At 43.2% G+C, this 24,837-nt stretch overlaps 1 protein-coding gene across 1 annotated transcript in view; it reads left to right on the plus strand.

The window, feature by feature from the left end:
* ELOVL2 (ELOVL fatty acid elongase 2) overlaps positions 1-24,837 on the plus strand; it is a 62,711-nt gene that overhangs the window by 34,588 nt on the left and 3,286 nt on the right. The window contains exons 2-5 of the mRNA XM_060614808.2: positions 9,165-9,228; positions 13,854-14,041; positions 18,335-18,412; positions 22,053-22,224. Coding sequence (XP_060470791.1) covers positions 9,165-9,228; positions 13,854-14,041; positions 18,335-18,412; positions 22,053-22,224 — 502 coding nt within the window. The remainder of the gene's footprint in view (positions 1-9,164; positions 9,229-13,853; positions 14,042-18,334; positions 18,413-22,052; positions 22,225-24,837) is intronic.

The raw sequence follows: 24,837 nt of genomic DNA on the forward strand, positions 1-24,837 counted from the left end.
TCAGAATACCGTATGCAGGTACAGCAAGCATAAGGAGAATACAACTGAACCAGTGGTTTTATTTCTGTTTGGAATAACGTGGATACTGTCTGAGTTTGTAGAGTTAGTTACTAAAATGCCTGTGAAGTGAATGTTGGTATAATAATACATAGCAAGTGTAAATTTCGTCGAGCCGAATATGTAATAAAATACTCAGTAGGTTTGTAGCAAGTAAGCAAGAACTTGGTATTTTTATAACAAAAGCACATAAATCATTAATACCTTGATTATACTCCAAACACATTTCAAGAGACCCTAGTCTGAATCCTTGCTACTCAAAGTGTGGTCTGTAGACCACTAGCATCAACATCACCTGGGAGTTTGGTAGAAATGCAGGCCCCCTCCCAGATAATTAAAGTTTAAGAGCAGGAAAAATTGTGAACTTTCAGGTGTGTTCACTGAAAGCTTTAAAAAGCTATGAAGATGTCTCTAAGTGTCTCTTATCTTAAAGAGTGGTGCCATTTCTTGGGTAGAGAACAAGGAAAATGCAGAACAGTGCAGTAGTGACGGCTTATGTGATTATTTCATTGTCCTTCTAGGCATTTCTGTCATTCTTACATTTCCATAGTTTTTTTTTTTTTTTTTTTTGGCACAAATTTAGATGATTGATTAATGAGCTAATTTCTGGGATGATTAAATAGCAAAATGTTTTGAAAATATAGAAAGTATAAGATTACTAAGATCCCACAAGATATTCAGGTTTATAATAGGGTCCATTGGACTCCTGTTAATTGCAAAATAGAATAAGTTTCATTCTATTTTAAAAATATACACACTTTTTTCCGTTGTTTTTTGGAAGAAAGAAAGAATCTTCTGAAAAACTCAAAAAATAAAATTGAGTCCAGTATACCCCGATGATACAGCAGGTGTTAAAAGAGCGTTGGGGATCTTTCCCAATGTACTGGAAACGAGATTGCACATAGGAAAATATAGGTAGGAACGCAAAGTAATATGAATGTAAGTATCAAATGAATACCGTAAAGGTTTAGAACAATGAGAGTTGCGTTCATTCATTCACTATGTATTCAGTGCTCATTATGTGCCAGGCATTGTTCTTAGAATTGGGGATAAAGCGGCCTGTTGGAGGCCCATTGAAGGACCCAGACAATAAACAAACTCGCCAGTGAAAGTTTGTAGAGGTGCTGTCAAGAAAAAAAGAGAGCAAAGAGATGGAGACTGGTTCTGCATCACAGACCAGGACACCACAAGGCAGACGCTTTCCTCCTTCCGTTGCAATTAGGCCCGAGAGAGATGGCTGTGGGAAGCGCCTCAGGAGTTGCCATTTGACCAGACACTGAACGAAATGAGACAAAGAGCCGCGTGGGGGAAATGGAACGCAGCAAACAAAACTGCACTCACACATCTTGCTCTAAATAGACCTTTCATCTCCTTAATTGAGCGAAACTGTTGTGAGGCCTCAGGGGTCCCCAGGATGCAGATAAAATCGACCTTTTTTTTTTTTTTTTTGTCAGCTTATTGTCCTGGGATGTAGGGCAGCACAGGAAACGTAAGCAGGAGCTCCACAAAGAGTCCTTCCTCTGCCACCCCAGCTCTGAAACCTCCCACTCCGAAGGGATCAAAGCTGCCGATTGTTACTGCACTTTGTTCACATTTCACACAACAGTGCCAGTCTTGAGCTCATGGTGTCCATTTCCACATCTGTAAACTGGGAAGACTACCCACCTTGCATGGCTACCGGGAAAGTCCTAGATAATATATATCCAGTGCCGGTGCATGAGTGTTTGATTGGCAGGTGCTACTGCTATTCTTCACCATTGTGGTCAGTTCATTTATATTCCAGCCGTGGTAACTAAATATGTTCCCCCAGATGCCTCAATATTTCAACTAAATATGTTCCCCCAGATGCCTCAGGTGGGTCGCCGCTACCTCCAAGCGTGGTCTTCCTGCTGGGAGTAGAGCAGGGAGCAGGTGCAGGACATCACGTGGGTGTTCTGCAGCGCTGCTCCCGCTGGCAGGGATGAGCATGGTGTGAGGGGCGGTGATGGCAGGTACGGTGCTGGGAACGAGGTGGTGGAGGCTGGCTTGCTCTGAGTTCTGGCTCTTCCATGAGATAACTCCATTTCTGGTGTTCTTGATCCTCTTCTGTAAATCCTTCCCATATGGAATTCTCTCCCTTTGGCACAAGGCGCATCGCCAGCACACGTTGCAGTGCGGTTCTGCCGGCTACAGAGCCTCTCACTTACGCGTAATAGGAAAACGTCCTCATTTCACTTTCATTTTTGGAGATATTCTGTCCTCCTAGCCTGTGGTCCCCGAGCAACCATTGATTTGCTTTCTGTCACATACGTAAGCTCATATTTCCTCACGTTTTGTGTAAATGGAAACACACGGTATGTTCTCTTTCTCTCTCTCGGTCTAGCTTTCATGCAGCATCATAATTTTGAGATCTGTCCATGTTGTCTGTGCTTCGATAGTTCTTTATTTTTGCCCAGTTATATTTCGTTGAATGGATACCCCAGAGCTTACCCATTCACCTGTTGATGGACATTTGGGCGGTTTCCATTTTTAGCGATTAAAAATAAAGCTGCCGTAAATATTTGTGTACAGGTCTTTGCAAGGATATATGCTTTATTTTTCCTTGAGTAAATATACCTAGAAGTAGCATGCCAGATCATGTGTTTTTACCAAACTGCTAAATTTTCAGTGTGATTGCACCATTTTACATTCTCAGCAGCTGTGGTAAGCACGCAGGAATACACAATGAAAGAAGGCTGTACTTCCAGTCTTTCCATCCTCCAGATATTGTTATACACAGCCATAAGTTAAATTGAAAGTCATGGAACATCCCACTGGGTATATACCCAAAGAAAACAAAAACACTAATTCGAAGAGATATATGCACCCCTATGTTTAGCACACCACTGTTAACAACGGCCAAGCTATGGAAACAACACAAGCGTCCATCAGTATAAGAATGGATAAAGAGGATGTGATCTATATCAACAGTGCAATACTAGTCAGCCTTAAAAAACAAGATCTTGCCATTTGTGACAACATGGATGGACCTAGAGTGAAAGTGGAAGGAGTCTGAGAGACAAATACCATATAATTTCACTTAGGTGTGGAATCTGAAAAACCATCCAGACAAAAGCAGAAACAGACCCACAAATACAGAGAACAAGCTGATGGTTGCCAGAGGGAGGGTGGGTGAGGGGATGGACAAAATGCTTCAAGAGGAGTAGGAGATACAGGCTTCCAGTTATGGAATGGGTAAGTCATGGGGATGAAAAATGCCACTTAGGGAATGTAGTCAGTGATAGGGTAATAGCGTTGGATGGTGATATGGGAGCTGCACTTGTGGTAAGCACAACGTAGCCTATGGGGTTGTCTTGTCATATCACTGCGTTGTTCCCCTGTAACTGATGTAACAAGTGTACTTCAATAAAATAAAGTCATGGAATGTGGACTTTATTACTGTGTGGGCAAGGGGAAATCCCTGAGGTTGTTCTAGAAGTGGGATTGGAGAATGTTTGGCAGGGAATTCTGTGGCCTGGGGGACTTGGAACATAGTCTGAAGGGAAGCTGTGACCAGGGGTGGGCATCTCCCTTGGCTCATAGGATTTCCTGTGTCGAGGGGCATGGCCTCGACAGCATGGGGCCCTCTACAGTATGAGTTCAGGACAGCATGCCCCTTGCATGGGTCTAATGACAGTGCTGTTCCCTTCTCTTCCAGTCTGTCCAAACTCTGACCACCTTAAGTCCTCACTCCTGCAGTGTCTTCCATCAGTGTGGCAGTTCTGTGTACCTTCTTCTCAGTTGTTTGCTGTTTGCCTTTCTCTGTAGGTCTCACTTTCCCAGTTTGCCTATAGGCTTTTGAGTTGACCACTATGCCTTTTTTGTCCTCATATGTCTGACAAAGTGTTAGTACATAATGGCCGTTCAAAGTGTTGGCTGAATGACTGACGTGCTGCGTGTACTGTAGTTTGCTGATTTGTCTTAGCTCCTAGGTTATTGTGTTAGTGTTGGGACATCAGCCAGCATGCTTTGACGTTTACAGTAAAACATGCTTTGACGTTTACAGCAGCTATTAACGCATCACCCAAGCAGTGCTCTACCCTGCTGTGCTAAGCCTTCATGCTTAGTTGACTCATGCTACCCCGACTCTGTACTTACTACACTTAGGTTGACTGATCTAGGGTAAATTTTCATTTGTTCTTCTTATCTCCTCATTGTCTCTTAACATTGTATCCTTGCTAACTGTATTAAATAGTCCAGAAATAAAGAGGTCATTTTTATTCCAGTTTCTGATTTTCTCAGTATTGACTTTATTTCCACCTATCATGTGAGTCAGTAGAGACCCTGGCTATAAACATTTCCTGAGTGAATCCCATCTCAGTCTATTTGTATATGATGATGATTCTTCCTGAAATGCTCTTTCTTCCCTTCTCCATCTAGACGATGTCCTAAGAGTCTTTCAGAACTCAATAGCAGTAGCATCTCCTTCTGGAAGTCTTCTGTTTTTAAGAGACCTGTGTTAAATTTCCTACCTCTATGTTCTTTTGTTTGTTTCGGGAGTACGACGTAATAATTCAGTATTTGTATATATTGCAAAATGATTGTCACACTAAGTCTGATTCACATGCACAGTTCAAATTTTTTGTGTGTGATGAGAACTTTGAAGATCTATTTACTGCCTTAGCAATTTTCAAATATACAGTACAGTGTTAATTATAGTCATCATGCTATAGATTATGTCCCCATGATTTGTTCATTTTACACAGAAATGTGTACCCATTTTGCCCACCCCCCCACGCTGCTGCCTCTGGCAACCACCGATCTGTTCTTTGTGAGTTTGGGATTTTTGTTTTTGTTTTTTTTTTTTTTAGATTCCACAAAAACTGACCTATTTCTTTTTATTTACTGAAGCATAATTTAGATACAGTGTTCTATTAGTTTCAGGTACACAACATATTGCTTCAGTTGTATACATTACTCAGTGCTCACCATGATAAATAGTCACCGTGTGTCACCAGACAATGTTATTACGGTATTATTGACTGTATTTTTCATCCCCATGACTTATCTGTTTTATAACTGGAAGTTTGTACCTCTTAATCCCATGTATTTTGCCTGTCCCCTCACCCACCTCCCCTCTGGCAACCACCAGTTTGTTCTCGGTATTTAAGTATATTTTTTTCTTTGGTGTTTTAGATTCCACATATAAGTGAAATCATGTGGTATTTCTCTTTCTTTGTCAGACTTCTTTCACTTAGCCTAATACCCTCCAGGTCCATCCATGTTGTCACAGATGACAAGATCTCACTTTTTTTTTATGGCTGGCTAATATTCCAGTGTGTATATACATCACATCTTCTTGATCCACTCATCTGTTGATGAACACTTGGGTTGCTTCCATGTCTTGGCCGTTGTAAATAGTGGTACGATAGACATAGGGGTGCATATGTCTTTTCAAATTAGTGTTTTTATTTCCTTTGGGTAAGTGCCCAATGGTGGTATTACTGGATTATATGATTGTTCAGTTTTAATCTTTTGAGGAACCTCCATGCTGTTTTTCACAGTGGTTGCACCAGTATGTTTTTCCACCAACAGTGCATGAAGGATCCCTTTTCTCCACATCCTACCAACAACACTTATTATTTCTTGTCTTTTTGATACTAGCCATTCTGACAGGTGCAAGGTGGTATCTCATTGCATTTTTCAATTGCATTTCCCTGACAATGAGTGACGTTGAGCATCTTTTCACGTGTCTTTTGGCCATCTGTGTGTCTTGTTTGGAATAATGTCTGTTCATGTCCTCTGCCTATTTTATAATTGGAATATTTGTTTCTCGGTGTGGAGTTGTCCATGTTCTTTATCTATTTTGGATATTAATCCCTTATTAGATATAGCTTTTGAAAATATCTTCTCCCATTCAGTAGGTTGTCTTTTCGTTTTGTTGATGGTTTCTTTTGCTGTATGAAAGCTTTTTATTTTGTTGTAGTCCTAGTAGTTTACTTTCACTTTTGTTTCCCTTGCCTGAGGAGACATCCATGAATATATTGCTAATGGCAGTGTCCAGGAAATTACCTCCTATGTTTTCTTTTAGAAGTTTTATGGCTTCGGGTCTCACATTTAGGTCTTTAATCCATTTTAATTTTGTGTATGGTGGTAAGAATGTGGTTCACTTTTACTCTCTTGTCTGTAGCTCTCCATTTTTCCCAGCAGCATTTATTGAAAAGACTGTCTTCCCGTTGTGTGTATTCTTGCTTTCATTGTCATAGATTAATTGACCATATAGGTTTGGGTCTATTTCTGGGTTCTTTTCTTTTCCATTGATCTGTGTGTCTGTTTTCATGCCAGTACCATACTGTTTTGATTACTACAGCTTTATGGTATATCTTGAAATTTGGACCTGTGATAGCTCTAGCTTTGTTCATTCTCAGGATTGCTTTGGCCATTTGAGGTCTTCTGTGGTTCCATTCAAATTTTGATACTTAATTATTCTATTTCCATGAAAAACACTGTTGGTATTTTGATAATGACTGCATTGAATCTGTAGATTGTTCTGATAGTACGGACATTTTAACAATATTAATTCCTAATCCATGAGCATGGTATATCTTTCCATTTGTTTCTGTTATCTTCAGTTTTTTTCATCAGTGTCTTCTAGTTTTCAGAGTACAGATCTTTAACATCCTTGGTTAAATTTATTTCTAGATATTTTATTCTTTTTGATGCAGTTGTAAATGGGATTGTTTTTTAAATTTATTCTTTTACTTCATTACTAGTGTATAGAAATGCAACAGATTCCTGTACATTAATTTGTATCTTACAAATTTATTGGATTTATTTATTTGTTTTAATGATTTTTGATGGGAGTCTTTTAGGGTTTTCTATTTCAGTTATCTGCAAATAGTGACACTTCTACTTCTTCCTTACCAGCTTGGATTCCTTTTACTTCCTTTTCTTGTCTTATTCCTGCACCTATGACCTCCCAACACCATGTTGAATAAATGTAAGAGTGCACATCCTTGTCTCGTTCCTGATCTTAGAGCAAAAACTTTTGGTTTTTCACTGTCAAGTATGATGTTAGCTCCTGGTGGGTTTTTCAAATATGGCCCTTATTATGTTGAGGTATGGGCCCTCTAAACCCATGTTGTTGAGAGTTTTTTTCATCATGAATGTATGTTGTATTTTGTCAAATGCTTTTTTGGCATCTATTGAGATGATCATATGGTTTTTACTTTTCTACTTATTAATGTGATATATCAATTGCTTTGCAAATATTGAACCCCCTTTGCATCTCTGGGATAAACCCCACACGATTGTAGTGAATAATCCTTTTAATGTATTGTTGAATCTAGTTTGCTAATATTTGGTTGGATTTTTGCATCTATGTTCATCAGAGCTATTGGCCTGTAGTTTTTGTTTGTTTTGTCATGTTTTTGTAGTGCCTTTGTCTGGTTTTATTATCAGGGTATTGGTGTAGAATGCCCTTTCTTATTCATTTTTTCACTCTCTGCTCTCTCTTCAGTATCTTCCCCTCTGCTTTCTTTTATTTCTGGTCTTCTACTGTGACTTAGTTTCTGCAACATTGTAGAATGAATACAAGCTTTGTGACCTTTAGAGTTTTCTTAGACCTCCAGATGTTGGAAAATGGAGTTTGGACTGTAGCAAACAGACTGAAAACCTTTAAACATGTGTGGGTGGATGTGGCAACGAGAGGAAGATTTCACTGGTATTTGTTATGAAGGTGGATATATCAGTGAGATTAACATTCTTTGCTCAAGAATGAGAGGCCTCAGGACAGACCTTCTCTGTTCTAATGGCAACACAAATCTTAACTCTGTCACACTGAAATGTGAGGTTAGCGACCTTTTCAAGACTAGAGGTCTCCTGAGATATCCATGGAAACCAAAACACTCTGTAAAAATTTCCAATCTTGGTTTAGCCCGGATACCTTTTATAGAGATACTATGATATAATAAAGGTCCTAATACATGACCAGCAGGTGTAGGTGCTAACAGATGTCGTCATTAAATCTTCTTCCACTCTCTCGAGCTTCCTAAAGTCCGCAAATACCTAAGTTTCCTTGAAATTTTCTCAGGATCAAAGTGACAAGTAAGAAATAGGTCTAAATGGTAGAGGCTGATCACCAAACCTGCAGATCTTCTTTTCAAATGCCAGCAAGTTAATTCTCTTCTTTGGCACTTATGCTTTCTTTGCAAATGAGATGCTTTGCACTCTGGTGGCTGATTATAGAGAATGTTCTAGATGAACATCCTGAGAGATGACGCTCACCTCACCAATCCACCAGCCCCAAATCATCATCAAAGATCCCTTTCCCACGAACACTGGGCAAATTTGTCTTTTCTTCCCTTTGCTTAAGGAGGTGCACTAGACCATTGTAGGCAAGGTTAGGGAACACCATCACAGGTATTTTGAACAACATAATAGCACACCAGAATGACCAGGAGCTAAATCCAGAGCCTGTAGCCAGTTTAGCAACCGTAAGGTTCTTAGCAGAAATTCTCCTATCCTGAATCCAGTTAAAGTGGCAGTAATCACCTGACGTACCCTAGAGATGCTGTTTATTGTAATATTAAATATATATTCATGTATAAGAAAGGTTTTGAAAACAAACAACATATAAAGGTTTTTAGATTATGGAAAAAATAGCTATAGTGCTTCATTGCCTTATTTGAAAAATAAGTCCCCTTTAAAGCTTTAAATTGAGCTTTGTGAAATACAGTTCAGCTGAATTTTTATTTAACAATTACATTATATCCTGCAGGTGTAGACCCTCCCTGTTGCTTGCACGTGACTCCTGTTAATTGCAACAATAGAAGTTGCTTACGGAAAAGCTTCTGCCTCTAAGCATTTTAGAGGGAAATGGAATTAAGGTCAATAATCCTTCAGTGTTTAAAAATGTACCAAGCCTGTTTTTCAGGACTGCCTCTTTCCTTTCCTTAGGCAATAGAATTTTTTCCTTCTAAATCCACACAAGCTCGTGAAGGATGAGACTGCGTTTAACTGGTCCCCTTCCCGTAAGTGTTTGCAGCCGAAAGTCCTTGAAGCTAGGACTTGGAGATTCTGGCAACTACATGTCTGTTTTGAATTTCCCAAAAAACCGAGTTAAATAATGTTTTCTTTTATCTTTTCAGGAGCATCTAAAGGCTTTTGATGATGAAATCAATGCTTTTTTGGACAATATGTTTGGACCTCGAGGTGAGTAAGCTACTTGAGAATTTCATGTGGAAGGAAACTAGTTGCAGAAGAGGTTTTGTCATTTCTGGTGTTTTTTTTGGTTTTGTTTTTTTTTTTTTTTTTTTTAATGTTTATTTATTTTTGAGAGAGAGACATACATACAGAATCCAAAGCGGGCTCCAGGCTCCGAGCTGTCAGCAAAAGGCCTGATGCAGGGCTCGAACTCACAGACTGGGAGATCATGACCTGAACCAAAGTTGGACACTTAACTGACTAAGCCACCCAGGCACCCCTCTGGTACCTTGACGACAGTATAGTACTTAACATTTAGAGATCTAACTTCCCTCTCCTTTGATATCCTTCTCCAGAACATCTAGAAAGCCTCAGTGCACGTGCTCAACCTTCCTGGGATTAAAGTTCCAGGAGCCACAAGCAGGGACAGAATGCAGCGAAGCCCTTCCCATCGGTGTCTCTCGGGCCACCAGAGCAGGCCGGAGCCACCTGCTAACCGGGACTACTTTCTCTCCTGGCGCCACGGCCCACACACCTTCCACCTTCCCCACCCGCGCAGTCACCTCTCCTCTTTCCGGCCTCGTGTGTCTGGGGGCGTGAGCTCGCTCCGCCCGTGTTGTGGGCTGGAGCCCCTGCGCGCCCCCCCTCTTTTGTGTGTCACCCGTCACTTAGACTCACTGCGGCGCGCCGTCCCCTGCAGCGCTTCTTACGCTTCCCTGGGCATCTCAGTCACCCTGCATAGCTCGCAAACAAGTGGATGTTTTCCAAACAAGGTGTTTCGTTTCACTTAGGCCTCGCTGGTTCACAAACCGTGGCGAATCTGTGCCTCTCTCCGGGTTATTTCCTCAGCACTGTTGGGTTAGGGAAATGGAGGGAAATGAGGTTTTCCTGTCTCTCAAAAACCTCCAAACAGCATCGTTTAGAGACTACTTAGACCACTCCAGTCTCTGCCTAGGCTTTATAAACGTCTGATGAACGACTGTTTGTATGATTTTAATATAATGATGCTGTGTGATTATTAGAGCTTTAAAAATATTTTCAGTCACCCCCCCCCCGGCCCCCCACCCACCACCATTTGTCCTCGTGGTGACCCCGTGGGGTAGGCAAGGCAGGATCTCTGTATCGCATAAGCTCCCTTATTGAATATGTTCTCTGCCTCACAGTTCTTGTGGGTGCAGAGGAGGACGGTTCACGTAGAGGGCACGCAGGGTTTCTTGGCAACTGTGGCTTCTATTGGACACTTGCACCAGAGCGTGGAACAACAGTGTCTCTGTTCACACCGAGCTGTGCCTTTGCTAAGATTGCTGTGATCTGGAACTATGTGGATAGGGGTCCACGTACGGAGAGGATTGCAGTTTGTTTACTCAGCTCTGGTCATGTTTATGGAAGGTTTTTGTGGCGAGGAGATGGGAAGATTGACAGTTGACAACCGGGTCGGGTGACCTCCACGGTGACAGGGAATCTAGCCTCTGGGCTGTCCAGCATCCCTTTCCCTTTCCCAAAAGTGGCACAAGCTTAAGTTGACTGGCAGGCCACCTAGCAGACTTCCCGGGTGTCCCCAAGTCTCTTCTGTACTCACTTTTTCCACGTTGGCATCAGGGGATCTTGTCCTGGGCAGATACCCGACGCAGGTGCAGTTAACCATTAACGTCCCAAAGATAGGATAAATCTTACTGCAAGTATTTGTTCCTCTCTCTGGGCTGGGACAGTTAACTCTCCCCCTTGACAAAAGCGGCAAGCATTTACAGGACCATGACAAAAGAAAACGAACCACTGGAGATGCTGTATTGTGTACTGGGCTCATCCTGCCGATTGGCCTAGATTGCACGACTCAGAACTCAGTGGAGTTATGGGTGAGATACGGTGGGAGCGTAAGACCTGGGGTCTGTCTCTAGGCAGGAGGTCAGACTACCACCTCGGCGGTAGTTGCAAAGCAGTGAAGCAGACCACGTGTGTTGGTTTCCCGGGGCTGTGGTAACCACGTGCCACAAACCACGTGGCTTAAAGCAACAGTGGTTGATTCTCTCACAGTCCGGAGGCTACAGGTCTGACATCAAGGAGTTGGCAGGGCAGTGCTCCCTCTGAGTTTCTAGGGAAGAGTGCTCCCTGCCTTTCTCCCAGCTTCTGGCATTGCCAGCAATCTCTGGCATTGCTTGGCTTGGAGATGTATCTCCCTGTTCTCTGCCTCCATTTGCACGTGGCTTCTCCTCTTCGCGTCCCTGTGTCCACATCTCCCCTTGTATAGGACACCGGTCACAGCGAGGGACCACCTAGTCCAGTACAACATCTTCTTAACTGGGTCAGACCTGTGAAGACCTTATGTCCAAGTAAGGTCACAGTCACGCGGGTATCAGGAGTTCGGACTTAACCATATCTTTTGGGGGACACCGTTCAATCCATAAGACCGTAACAGGAGGTGGGGTAGCAGTTTAGTGCAAATATTTAACTGTTTCACTCTCTGTGGCTCAATTGTTCTCAAACATAAACTGGCAATAATTACATCACCTATATGGTGGATGCATCTGTTACCTGCACTGTGGTGATGGCATCGTTGGAGTTTGCATGAGTCCAAACCCATCAAATTATGCACATTAAATATGTACAGCTTTATCAGTTATACCTCAAAACTATTTGAGATATCAACTATATAATTAGATTACTTTGGGAATTAAGTTAATACATGTAAAAAGCTTTATTAGGACAGTGCCTGGCACAGAATAAGTGTTCAGTAAATATAAATTGTGATAACAGTGTTCCAGCCATAATAACACATTAATTATAAAATTATAATTACATTGTTATGCAGATGGAGAGCTGTAGTAGGAAAGGGTAAGAAGAAGCAGCTCCCTTCCAACGGCAGGACATTTATCTGGTTTTTAGAGGATGCGTAGGATGTATTTTATTTTATCATGTCTTTTTTTTTTAATTTTAGAGAGGGAGTACGAGTGGGGGAGAGGGGCAGAGGGGGAGAGAGAGAATCTTCAGCAGGCTCAGCACTGAGCCCAACACGGGGCTCGATCCCACAACCCTGGGATCATGACCTGAACCAAAATCAAGAGTCGGTTCAACTTACTGAGCCACCCAGGCGCCCCATGGGTGCATAGGATTTGGATTCAGAGGTGAACATTAGGAAGTGGCACATGGGACAGACTTTTCCGACCAGTGATTTCCTGCAGGTTGTGTGAAGGTAGGTCTCTGCTAGTCACACGAATGCTGAGGTGGGCCCCTCGCCTGCCGTGTTCTCTCCATCACAACTGGAGGAGTTTACAGAACAGGTGATGGGACAGAGCCTGAGAAGGCACTTTCCTCTGTGCTGTCCGTCAGGTGGGGTGGAGTAAGGGGGGCTGGCGTGCGAGGGGTAGAGTGGAGCAGAAAGAGGGGCGGAGGCCTGGGGAGAGCAGAGAGAGGGAGGAAAGGGCATGATCGGCTGGAGAAACCAGCTCCTTCCAACCGCATTTACAGAGATTAAAAACAACGTGCCAGTTTTTATCATTGTGGGCCAAATTATTTGCTTTATTGAGACAACAAAAAAGAGCAGAACAGAGAACTAAAATCACTTTGTGCCTACCGTTCTATTCAGATGTTAACTAATTATCTTACAGATCTATTATGTGTGCTTTATGTAGATTTTTACGTTTTCACCCTCCAGAGCAAGGAACACTTGCTGTATCTTGGTTCTTGCCTCCTGGCTATTGATACTTCTAGTCCATGGTCAGGTTTCAGTCCTCGGTTATATTTTCTGCCCTCACCTCTGAATCATCAGCCCCCAAGGCTTTGCCTTCTTCAGCTTCCCGTGGTTGTTGGGTTCAGTCCCACGGCTCTGGCTCAGCTGAGCTCTCAACTCTGCCTGGTTTACCGCACGGTGGTCCTCACCGAGCTGCGGGGTGTGGGGTGTGTGAACCAGTATACGCTGTCGATACCCCTTCTCTCCTGCCTACTCCAGACTCCACCGAGGAAGGCAGCACCGGGTGGAACGTGCTGGGCAGCAGAGGTGAATTCAGATCCTGACGCTGCTGCCCCCTGCTGTGTGGCCTCGGCAGGTTACTGTAGCTTTCTGAGCTGTTTTTCATCCACAGAACGGCATGATGGCACGTCCTGTTTACAGGGTTAGAATAAATAAACATAGTAACTGTTCCGGGGAAGACGCTAGAACTCTTACCGCCAGCCTTGATCACCTGTCCCCGTCACTCAGGGTTCAGCCTAAGCCGTGTTTGCTCCATGAGATCTTCCTTAACTCCTCCCACCCCAGGGGTTTCTTCTTCAGAACTGTAACTCCAGTCCTGCTTATCGCGGCTTATTACTCGGGTTCTTGTGGGTTCTTGTCGTATTGTTGCTTGTTGTATCCAGTATGGAACATACAATATATGTGACAGGAGGTATTAAAAGTTCTCATGACAAGAAAAATTTTTGTAACTATGTAAGGTGATGGATGTTAACTAGATTTATTGCGGTGATGATCTTGTAGCGTGTGCAAATATTGAATCGTGTTGTGCTCCTGAAACTCATGTTCTACCTCAGTAAAAAACAAAAGGCCAAACAAAAAAAAACCCCAAAACTTTTTAAATGTGATAATATTTTAAAACTAAACAGAAGCACCCCCCTTTAGGATTCTCACTGTATGTGTTTCCTTTCAGATTCTCGAGTCAGAGGATGGTTCATGTTGGACTCTTACCTTCCTACCTTTTTTCTTACTGTCCTGTATCTGCTTTCAATATGGCTGGGTAACAAATACATGAAGAACAGACATGCTCTCTCCCTCAGGGGTATCCTCACCTTGTATAATCTCGGAATCACACTTCTCTCCGTATATATGCTGGCAGAGGTAAGTGTCTATGTAGGAACTCTGGAGTCTGGTAAGTAAGCGTCTCTGAGAAGTAAATCTGGCCTGCCAGAACTATCCAGCGCTGCTCTCAGTACCGTTCCTCAAGATCTCAGGAGCTGTTCCAGCATCTGATACTGTTTCGTCAGAAAATCTTGGGGAAATCTTTGTTTCTGAGAATTTTTCTCATCCCAATTTAGGCCTGTTTCTTTCTTTAAAAAAAATTTTTTTTAATGTTTATTTATTTTTAAGAGAGAGAAAGCGTAAGCAGGGGGGAGGCATAGAGAGAGGGAGACACAGAATCTGAAGCAGGCTCCAGGATCCTAGCTGTCAGCACAGAGCCCATCGCGGGGCTCAAACCCACATACCGTGAGATGGTGACCTGAGCCAAAGTCACTTAACCAACTGAGCCACCGAGGCGCCCCTAGGCCTATTTCTTGAATCCTTAGTCTTTCACTATAATTCAAAGTCGCAATTTAGATCTGAGTGGGCCTTTAAAGCTCATATGTGCTAGTTTTCTCCTTTTACAGATGATGATACTGAGGCTTGGAAAAGTTACATGACTTGCCTGAGAATAGACGGCTCTTGAGGACAGAGCAGTTTTTAAGTTAAAAATCAAATGCAGTTAGTCGGAAATACAGATACACAGTCCCTTAAAGACTACTCCCTCCATCTTTGGTCCCCCGTGACGGGGACATCGCGGTTTCTGAGGACTGACTGCGGAGTCCCAGGCTGAGATTCCAGCCCCGCTCCTGCTGCCCTCATTACATCATGCATCGCCCGTTCCTTTGTAACGTGCCAAACCCAAGTCATTTTACAAGAAAGGGAACAAGTAACAATTGCGCTCTCTGTACAACCCAAAGCCTGCTTCACTCTGCCTGCCACAAAGGAAAATCAACAAGTGCCAAATAAACCTGCTCCAGCGAGCAGAGGGAAAACAAAAACAAGACAAAACCTTTCTTAGGGAACAGGATAAAATCACTCATGTCAGTTACAAATGGCTGACAATGGCACAAGTATAGTTGCCTTCCTGGTCCTTGAATTCTAAAAGAAGATAACTCCTCACGTAAAATATAGATCCTCTCGGCCACAGAGTTCAATCTGTGCATTGCTCTGCTGTGCACCATTCTGAAGACGCTTAATAACCATTACTTAACATGACTTACAACACCAATGCCCACAGTTCCGTGATCAGAGTGCAGATGGAATTCAGGGTCTAGAAAGCCCCCCCTACAGTCCTGTCGCATCAGTGATCCTAATTTACCTGACTCTGAAAGGGGAATTTTTATGTAGGTTTTCAACGAGGTAAATCTTAGTTCACTAGATGAGCTTGCGAGATAGTGATTGACAGGGTTAGTTTCTTGGGGAAGAAACAAAGGGAAAGATACTCTTCCTTAGATTGTTCTCAGAAGCAGCACTTGCGTCAGAAGGGCAGCCGAATGACCACACTGGAAGCCCGAATACCAGCTGGAGACTTCGGAGTAGTGGAGTCAGCAGATGCGAATGCAGGTGTCACGCTCTGTAATTCTGGGGCAGTTAATTAGGCTCTCTGACCCTTACACGACTTGTCTTTAAAATGGAAATATGGGGGGTGCCTCAGTGGCTCAGTCAGTTAAGTGTCGGGTCATGATCTCGCAGTTCGTGAGTTCAAGCCCCGCGTCGGGTTCTGCGCTGACAGCTCAGAGCCTGGAGCCTGCTTCGGATTCTGTGTCTCCCCTTCTCTGCTCCTACCGCACTTGCACTCATGTTCTCTGTCTCAAAAATAAATAAACATTAAAAAAATAGAAGTCACATGGAGATATGGTCCTCGTTCTACTTAGCTCATGAGTCTGCTAGAAGGATTAGTCAGTTCTGTTCAGTCAGCATTCTGTGAGCATCCACTAGGTGCTGTGAATTGTATACTCAGCCAAGGAGATATTAAGATGAGTAACACGTGATTTTTGTACTCGAAAAGCTCATAGACCAGTATACAGCAGGACTTCATGAATATGAGAACGCTGTGTAAATATTAAGGTGAATATTATTCACCATTAACAGGAATAAGAACAGTAGTGTTTGGACAAGTAAATGGCTTCGACCCGTTTTTAGGGAGAACGTCGGTACTTAGTCCCTTCCCTACAAGAATGTGATCCATTGCTTGTCCACTGTGCTCTTCTCACACTCCTATAGCTCTTGGTTCACAGTTACCGCTGTTGATTGCCCCCTGCTGTCCTCTGATTGTAGCCTCTTCCAGGGCAGGCATACGGTCTTAGACACTTTTGGGGTATGTGTAACAGCCACTAGTTGATGATGGGTTGACTGAACCTTGCTAACTTGTTAAGCCCAGTTCAGATGTTTGCTTGGGCCAGGAAGGTACTGCTAAAATTACTTAGAGTCTTTCAACAAATACATATGGAGTTTCTACAGTGTGTCAGATTCTATTCTAGGCTCTACAGCCCCGCCTTTCCCCTTGCAACGCTGACCAGTGGTGGGCTGGTGGGGGGGCAGGAAGGCCTCTGATATTCGAGCAGAAATCAAGCATATGAAGATCTGAAGGAACTGTGTTCGTGCAGAACAAGCAGCAAACGTAAAGGCCTTGAGGCAGGAACAAGCTTGGGATGTTCAAAGACCACAAAAAAGAAACAGTGCAGCTAGACCACCGTGGTCAGAGGAGGGGATGGTTCATGACGAGGCAGAGCGGTGGCAGAACATAGAGGGCCTTGTAAAGAGTTTGGCTTCTATTCTGAGTATCGTGGCAGGCCACTGGGGGATTTTAATGAGGGGAGTGATCGATCTTCCTTCTCAGATATATGGTTGCATCCACTACATGGAAAACGGACTGGGACAGTGAGTTGAGGGCAAGAGCGGAAGCAGAGTCCAGGAGACGGTTGGAGCGCTGTTGTCACAGATGCCGGTGGCCTGGACTGAGGAGTTGGAAATGGGGAGAAGCGGAGGAATCCTAGACCTCTTTTGGAGCAAGCTAGGCTCCACCTCCTAAGGCTAACCCTGTCCAATAGCCTGGTTTCCTTTCCTTCAACACCCAGGATGGATGGCTCCCGTCTGCCAAGCCCGCCAGGGGATAAGCAATGGACCTGTGCAAGGCACATAGAGTCTTTCATAGAGCGGCTGCTTAATTCTATTTAGGTTTTAAATTGTCAGACAGCTTTAAACAATCTAAATGGTTTTTTTAGTAGTTTGACGGCTTTCAGCGTTCAATTTTAACATCCTACCACTCCCCCTGTGTATTTCTCTGCAGGGTGTACCTTTACACGCCTCTGATGAGCAGCCACAAATAGTAGGCCTTTGCATACCTTATGTAACACGTTAACTAGACTCCTCGTGGTGATCATTTAACAATATACACAAATATCGAATATGCAAAAGTCCTTGGCAAACTTGTCAGGAGCATAGGTTTCTTTTTATATCCAGAGATATTTTTCATTCAGCAATTGTAAACGACTGCCTACTATTCCTGAAGTTGGAAAGGTTAAACATTTTCTATAAATAAAATTTGATGAAGGGGAAAAATACCATCTGTACCTGCTTTGTATTCTAGAATCTTAAGTTTTTACAGTAATAGCCGGAAAGAAGAGAGAACTTCTTTGGCAGAATTTTCCACAAAGTATAAAAAGCTTATTTTCTCATAATTTATTGGGTGCTTTCTATGTGCTGGGCATTGGGCAAGGAATGGTGAATTCAAAGATGAGCAAAAAACACACAGATCTTCATGGAGACTTTTGGTTTTTGAACATAATGAGGGATATAAATATTAATCATTTATAATCACACACATGATTGAGTACCAAGTAGCATAAATACAGTGAAGAAAATGACTTAAGAACCTTTGAGCCCTGATTTTCCCATCTGTAAAATGGTAATAAATATGTACATAATAAAATTATGGAGACGATCAGCTAAGGTAAATATAAACCAATATAAAGTATTATTAAAATTTTAGTGTAGTTTTTGCATTTGTTTATATTTAATTCTGTGTTTTACCTGTGGAAACATACGGCTAGATGATTCCTTACATAAAATATTTTGTTACTCAAATGATAGCTAAACTCTGTTACTTTGGGCCAAGGTAAAGTTCAGAAGTAAATTATACCCATTAAAGAATACCAACTATTGGTATCTATTCAACAGCAAGAATTAATTCCTTTGATAACATGTTTGGGGACAGGATTGAGAAAGTCAGATGCTGGGAAGTTTCTACTCAGACCTTGAACAGACAGACGCCAGTCAGGAACATGAATGGGAAATCTAGTCCTCTTTCAAATGTTCGTGTTAATTTTTCCCCCTCTGTTTCTTTGGCAGCTTATTCTCTCCAGTTGGGAAGGAGGCTACAATTTACAGTGTCAAGATCTCACCAGTGCAGGGGAAGCCGATGTCCGGGTAAGTCTTGAGAAGCTAATCGACCATCTGTAACCGTTTCTCCTAGAAAAGGAGAGGAGGCCTTATCCTTCCAGATATGAGGATGGGGCTGGAATTACATAAGAAAGGGAGTCGTGTTCTGATAGAAATACTTGGTAACAAAAATGTTTTTCAAATGTCCAACTATGGGCGAACTGATTGAATAAACCATGGCTTGTCCAGGAATGGTTCCTTTTGCAAAACGGAATGACGAAGATCTCTATACTGTTACAGAGTAATCTCTGGGACGTGATCTCAGTTAAAAAACAAAACAAAACAACTTGCAGACCGTGTTTATAATATAGTACCTTCTGTGTAAGAAGTGATATGAATATATGTGTGTGTGTGTGTGTGTGTGTGTGTGTGTGTTTGCTTTTAAAACAAACCATGGTAGAATAAACCAAAACCCAACAGAGTGTTTCCTTTTGGGTGAAGGAACTGGGCAGAGGTGATAGGGATGGAATGTACCTTGAGTCATACTTGATTTTGGAACCATTAAGTGTTTTACATTGTTTGAAACAAAATTAATTTTAAAAAGAAAGCAAGGCAGCCTTCCTCCCAAAACTTGGAAACTCAAAGAAATGGATATACCCGTGTATTAAGTGACTTTAAAACATGGTGTTTTGACTGACCATCCCTAGGGGATGTATCTTAACAGTATTCAGTAATTTTTTTGATTGCTATTAATGAAAATACTGGTGTTGCTTCTCTGAGACTGTTAAAGGTACACTGTAGGATGAAGTTAAGTATTTAATAATGTTAATATCATTACAACTAGTATTTGAGACCTAGAAAAGAGATACCAATTAACAAGTCAAACGAACACTGATCATAGATTCAAATTGGAAATATCAGAATTAGCTTTATTCTTTCTAAAAACAAATGTGTAGCTCTATCTACAGAAAAGGCCTAGTTAGTCTCTGACAGCCCAGTGCGGTGAGGAGTGAATACCCAGATTGTGCTTTCTAAATATAATTTTCCACCAGAAGGGATTAGGATTCTTAGAGAATTGGCCAATTCCTGGGTTGGGGTGGGAAATGTGTATAAGCAAAATCGAGGACATCTTGTGACAGAAAGCACGTAAGCTGTCCAGACTACCCAGATCATGACAAAAAGACCGAGGAGCCATCTTGAAGGGACTCCCAGCGTGCAAGATGGGACAATTCAAAAAGAATACTGACTGGAATGGGTTGAAGCATACCAAGTTTAGTAAAAACCCATGAGTTTAAAATGATACTAAAAAACACATTGTTGCCTTCTGAAGGTTGCTAGAACACCAGCTCTTTCTAGGGGAAAAATGTTAAAGGGAAAGAATCAAACATTGATCTTAGCTCTTCACGTGTGAATTTCCAAATAGAGGAAGAGAGAGAGCTCTTCTCTATAGAAAAGTGCATAAGTAACGAGAGAACTAGAAAATCACCCTTTTGCAACTCCTAGTTGAAATCATGGATCTGTTCGGCTGTCATCCATCCATAAGGGATAAAACTGTTGGGTGAACGCTGAACGGAACTTCATAATAATTGGATTAGCTGTTAACACCTGAACTCTATCACGAACGCCAGCGGGACGACCAGAAATGATGTGCCCTCCCAGCGTGATGTGCCAGGAAGTACACAGAACCATGGACTCAGAGTTCCTGCCAAATTCCCTAAGTGTCAGTCCTTCAAGCCGCTAAATCTCATTGCTTTGTTTCACAAAATGTGGGGGATAGAGAAGTTAAATAACATTAGGAATTCACAATATTAGAAATTCCATGCAACAACTGATCTAGTTTTCATGAAGAAAAGACAGGAAGAGGGGAAGCAAGGAAAGGGGACTGTTACTGATTAGAAAAGACTAACAAACTTTATCAAATCAGTGCAAGCTGGACCTTGGTTGCATCCAGATTTAAATCAGTTCTAAAAGGCCATTTTTAAGACACTTTGACCATGGATGAGGCTATTGGTAGATATTAAGGAGTCCCTGATTTTATTAGCTAATGACATCGTGGTTATGGTGAAGTAAAAGTTTCCTTCCTCTCTCTCTGTTGGTGGTTTTTATAGATGAAATGATACCTTGCCTTTGCTTAGAATATGCTGTACAGCCCCTAAAAATGTTGAGAAATAGAATTGATCCAACAAATTGGAATCATATTGAAAGTTTTGAAGTTTAGTGATAGGTAACACAGGTTCCTTATACTTCCTCTCCTTGATTGAAATTTTCTATAATGAAAAACATGCTTATTAGCAGAAACCTTTTAATGAAAATCTTTCATAGTAAGATGTACATTTCAGAATGCATTTTAAAAAACATCTTCAAAGCCATAGTATGAAAAAAGTATATATAGAGGTTTCTCTGCACCCATTTTATTTCTAATGTATTATCACAGAGCAGCGCACTTCGGGCTACCATACAGTTCTCTAAAGGTCATTGTCGTTTTACATTTGTATTTGACTTAATATCTGTGAAGTTGAATCACACTCTCAAACATTAAGATGGAAACCAGCACACCTCCTTGTCTTCTTGGCAGGCAGACAATAGAGCATGATATTCTGACTTCAAAGTTCCTTTTGCACACACTCTCCTCATACGTTTAAATGTTAGTGCTAAAAACACTGCCGCGAAAGTATTCCCCTGCGGCTGAGACTTGTAAGGGGCTCAAGAGGGAAAGTAGGAATCCCGACCCACCAGCCACGTCAGTGAGGAGGGAGGAGCATCGTGATTTTCTTTTTTAAGCTTGTGCTTAAGTTCCAGTTGGCCAACATACAGTGTAATACTAGTTTCAGGTGTACAAGGTAGCGATTCAACACCCCATATGACACCTGGGAGCACCTGGATTTTAAATCTTCCGAGGAGGAGGAGACACGAAAGCAGCAGTCGTCCACTTACAGACGCCTCCTGGGCTCCAGCACAGCTAAGAGACCAAACACGCGCACAGTAGGGAACTAGAGAAAAAACTAAGACCTAGTGTCACGAGCGGTAGCGATCTGTTGAGTGCTGAGCCCTGAGCAGAGATGAGACAGCCCCTGCCTTGTGTGATTTGCCCTCGGTCGCATTAACCCTCACTACACCGTCATGGTTACTGAAAGCAGAGGCATAGAGCAGTTTCCAAATGCAAAGGAAGACGTGGCTGATGAGGCCTGAGAAAAGGCGAGGAGAGGGTTAGGAGGAGGCATTTAAGGGTGTTCCCCAAGGATGCCAGGCGTGCGGTAGGAAAGGAGGGTGGACGCGGGGAGAAGGGTGCCAGGAGGCCCAGGGGCCCCGGCGGCGGCGAGTGCCGGAAGAGGGAGCAGACGGCCTTGATGGCGCCCAGTGCTGTGCTCTGAGAGGGTGCTGGAAATCCCTGCCAGCGCAGGCTGGAGAACGAGCCCGTGTTCGGCGGGTGCAGGGGAGTCACCTGATCAGATCACGCGTGTCGGAGGGGCAACTCCTTTTCACCAGAGTGGGGTGGATTGCTGGGAATGAGGAGAAGCTGGGGGCAGAGATGCCAGGAAGGTGCTTTGGTGATGGCCTGAGACAGAAACGCCCGCTGGTGGAGTGCGGCATCACGCAGGTTGCTGGGGGGGGGCGGGGGGGGCAGCCAGCCAGGGGGAGCGTTTTCATTCACTCACCTTTTCTTTTTCCTGTTTTAACATCCTTACAGGTAGCCAAGGTGTTGTGGTGGTACTACTTCTCCAAGTCCATAGAGTTCCTGGACACAATTTTCTTTGTTTTGCGGAAAAAAACCAGTCAGATTACTTTTCTTCACGTATACCATCATGCCTCCATGTTTAACATCTGGTGGTGTGTTTTGAACTGGATACCTTGCGGGCAAAGTAAGTTCTGTTGCCGCTGCTTCAGTTCCGTGTCATGGGTCTCGCGAGGCCTCTAGCGGGTGCCTGGGGTTGAATACTGTTGTACTGATGTGGCTCTGGAGACGGAAGAGGGAGGCACACGGCGCAGCACGTGGCTGCCCGTGTGGCCACTTTCGCGTCTTTCGTTCCTGCAGAATGGGAGCGTTACCTTAAATGCATTTTGTTTTCCCCCTGCGCCAAATGTCCGCGGGCCAGAAGCACGCACCCCAGCTGGAGTAATTTTACTCCGGCACCAGGGGCTCAAGGACTCCTGTCGAAACAAATCCAGCACCTTCCACTTGGTGGAGGTCATCACTCGGCTGTCCTATAGATTGGACTTTTTTTTCCATTCTGAAAAGTTAAAGGCACGTCTCTGTGTGGCTTCCAATGTTTGTTTTTACTGAGAGCTACAATGCGCCTTATATCACAGCCTCTTTACGTGTATGCACTTCGTGTGGAACAGAAATTTCAGGAGATGTTTACCCTAGCTCTGTGATGCACTTTGGGTTTTTGTTGTTGTCGTTTCATTAATCCTGTTGCACTTTTTCAAAAAGCTGATGAGCGCTCTCACTGCATTGATTTCACAGTCATTAATGGGTCCCTTCTGACCTGCAGTGCAGACAGCAGTACTTTCTATGTGATCGTCTTATGTCCCCAGCTTTAAAAATCTTCTGTGAAAACTCAGAACAGGTAAAACTTACGTCAAAATGATTTGGGGATCTTAGAGATATTTTTTAAATGTCAAGGAGAGGGGCGCCTGCGTGGCTCAGTCGGTTCAGCGTCTGATCCCGGTCTCACGGTTCGTGGAATCGAGCCCCACGTCGGGCTCTGTGCTGACAGTGTGGAGCCTGCTTGGGATTCTCTCTCCCTCCCTCTCTCTCAAAATAAACTTAAAAAAATAAATAAAATGTCAAGGATATTTGGAATATATCCGTGACTATGAAGATGCAAATTAAAACCAGAGTGTGAAGCAGGAAAGTGCTGGGGATGAAGTGGTCAGAAAGATGTTTTTATTTTAACGCTCTCCTGGACCAAATCTGGCTTCTTGAGTTTAGTGATTAAAACTATGATAGACTTAATGCTGTCATCAATATACAGACCGTAATCAATATCAAGCAACTATCAAGGTTAAGTATTTTTTGTGATTGTCAACAATTTCATTACAAATCACTAAACATCTAAACCTCCTTCTCACGTAATCCCCATGTAAAGACCTGGGATTCTTGTAGATGAAATGCGGTGTGTGTGACAATTCATAGTCAACCTAAAATATTATAAAAATCATGTCCCAGGGGCTCCTGGGTGGCTCAGTCGGCTGAGCGTCTGACTTCAGCTCAGGTCATGATCTCACGGTCCATGAGTTCGAGCCCCGCGTCGGGCTCTGTGCTGACAGCTCGGAGCCTGAAGCCTGCTTGGGATTCTGTGTCTCCCTCTCTCTCTGCCCCTCCCCTACTCATGCTCTCTCTCTCAAGAATAAACATTAAAAAAAAATTTTTTTAATCATACCCCATTAATTCATGGTAATGAAAGCTCAAGCAGTAAAGAAATACTGCTGTAACCAGTTATTCCAGCCAGTATTTGCTGAGTACTTACTAGATTCTGGCGGTGGTGTCTGAGCCACCCAGACACCCCTGTTTCTCATTCATTGATTTGCATGGATCTAACCAGACCTTGATTTAGACTGGGAAAACCAGGCTAGAGAGTTTAAATTCATTAGCCAGCGTAGGTACTGCACTTTTCAGTTTCCGTAGCATTATGCACTCAATCCCAGCACCGCCCAGAGAGCCAATTACTGTCCTGCCCATTTCCCAGTGACAGAATCAAAATTTACAAAGTAAAACTAATGTATCTAAGGGGACATAGCTGATAGGGGTCCTCTAGCCCCACAGCCCCTTCCACCACAGGACTGAGAGCTCACAGCCCAGCCATCTGGATCCCAACGTAACAGAGGTAGTGTTTGCTTTGCCGGGCACTGTCGTGAGCACTTTGTGTGTATCGATTGGTCTAATCCTCACGACAGTGGGTTCCCGGTTTCCAACAAATAGACCCGTCTCTGACATCTCACCCCTTCAAACTAAATCCTTTTGCTTCTTAGCTGAGCAACATAGAACTTCTCTCTTTTTCCTTTGGTTTCCTGAAACACCATTTGCCCACGTTGACGGAAGCTACAGGGACTTCACGAAGGTGGCGGCAGGGGCAGGGGAGTGATAACGGCACAAGTTAGCACAGAAATGTCCTGCAATTGGATTTTAGATATTCCTTGTCCTAGAAGTCCATGAGGTGGTCCAGCTGCTGGGAAGCCTCACTGGCCAGTCCGTCCCCCCACCCCCCCTTCCCGTCCCAGCCTTCTCTCCTGCTGCACCTTCTCTCACCTTGCTCTAGCTCTCCTGGTTCTAGGTCCCTGTCAGGTAGAATTTATTAAATTTAAAGAGCAGCCTGATCTCCTGGACTCTTTAGCACCTTGTTAAGCCCTAGACCGAAGGCCCTCTTTCCACAGTCGGAATGGCTCATCAGAGGCATAGTGGAAGCAGAGACACTTCTCTTTCTAAGGAATTCTGCCACCGGTTTGAAGCTAACATTTCATTTTCTCCCTGA

The sequence above is a fragment of the Panthera onca genome, chromosome B2, assembly GCF_046562875.1.
Source record: "Panthera onca isolate mPanOnc1 chromosome B2, mPanOnc1 haplotype 2, whole genome shotgun sequence".
NCBI lineage: Eukaryota > Metazoa > Chordata > Mammalia > Carnivora > Felidae > Panthera > Panthera onca.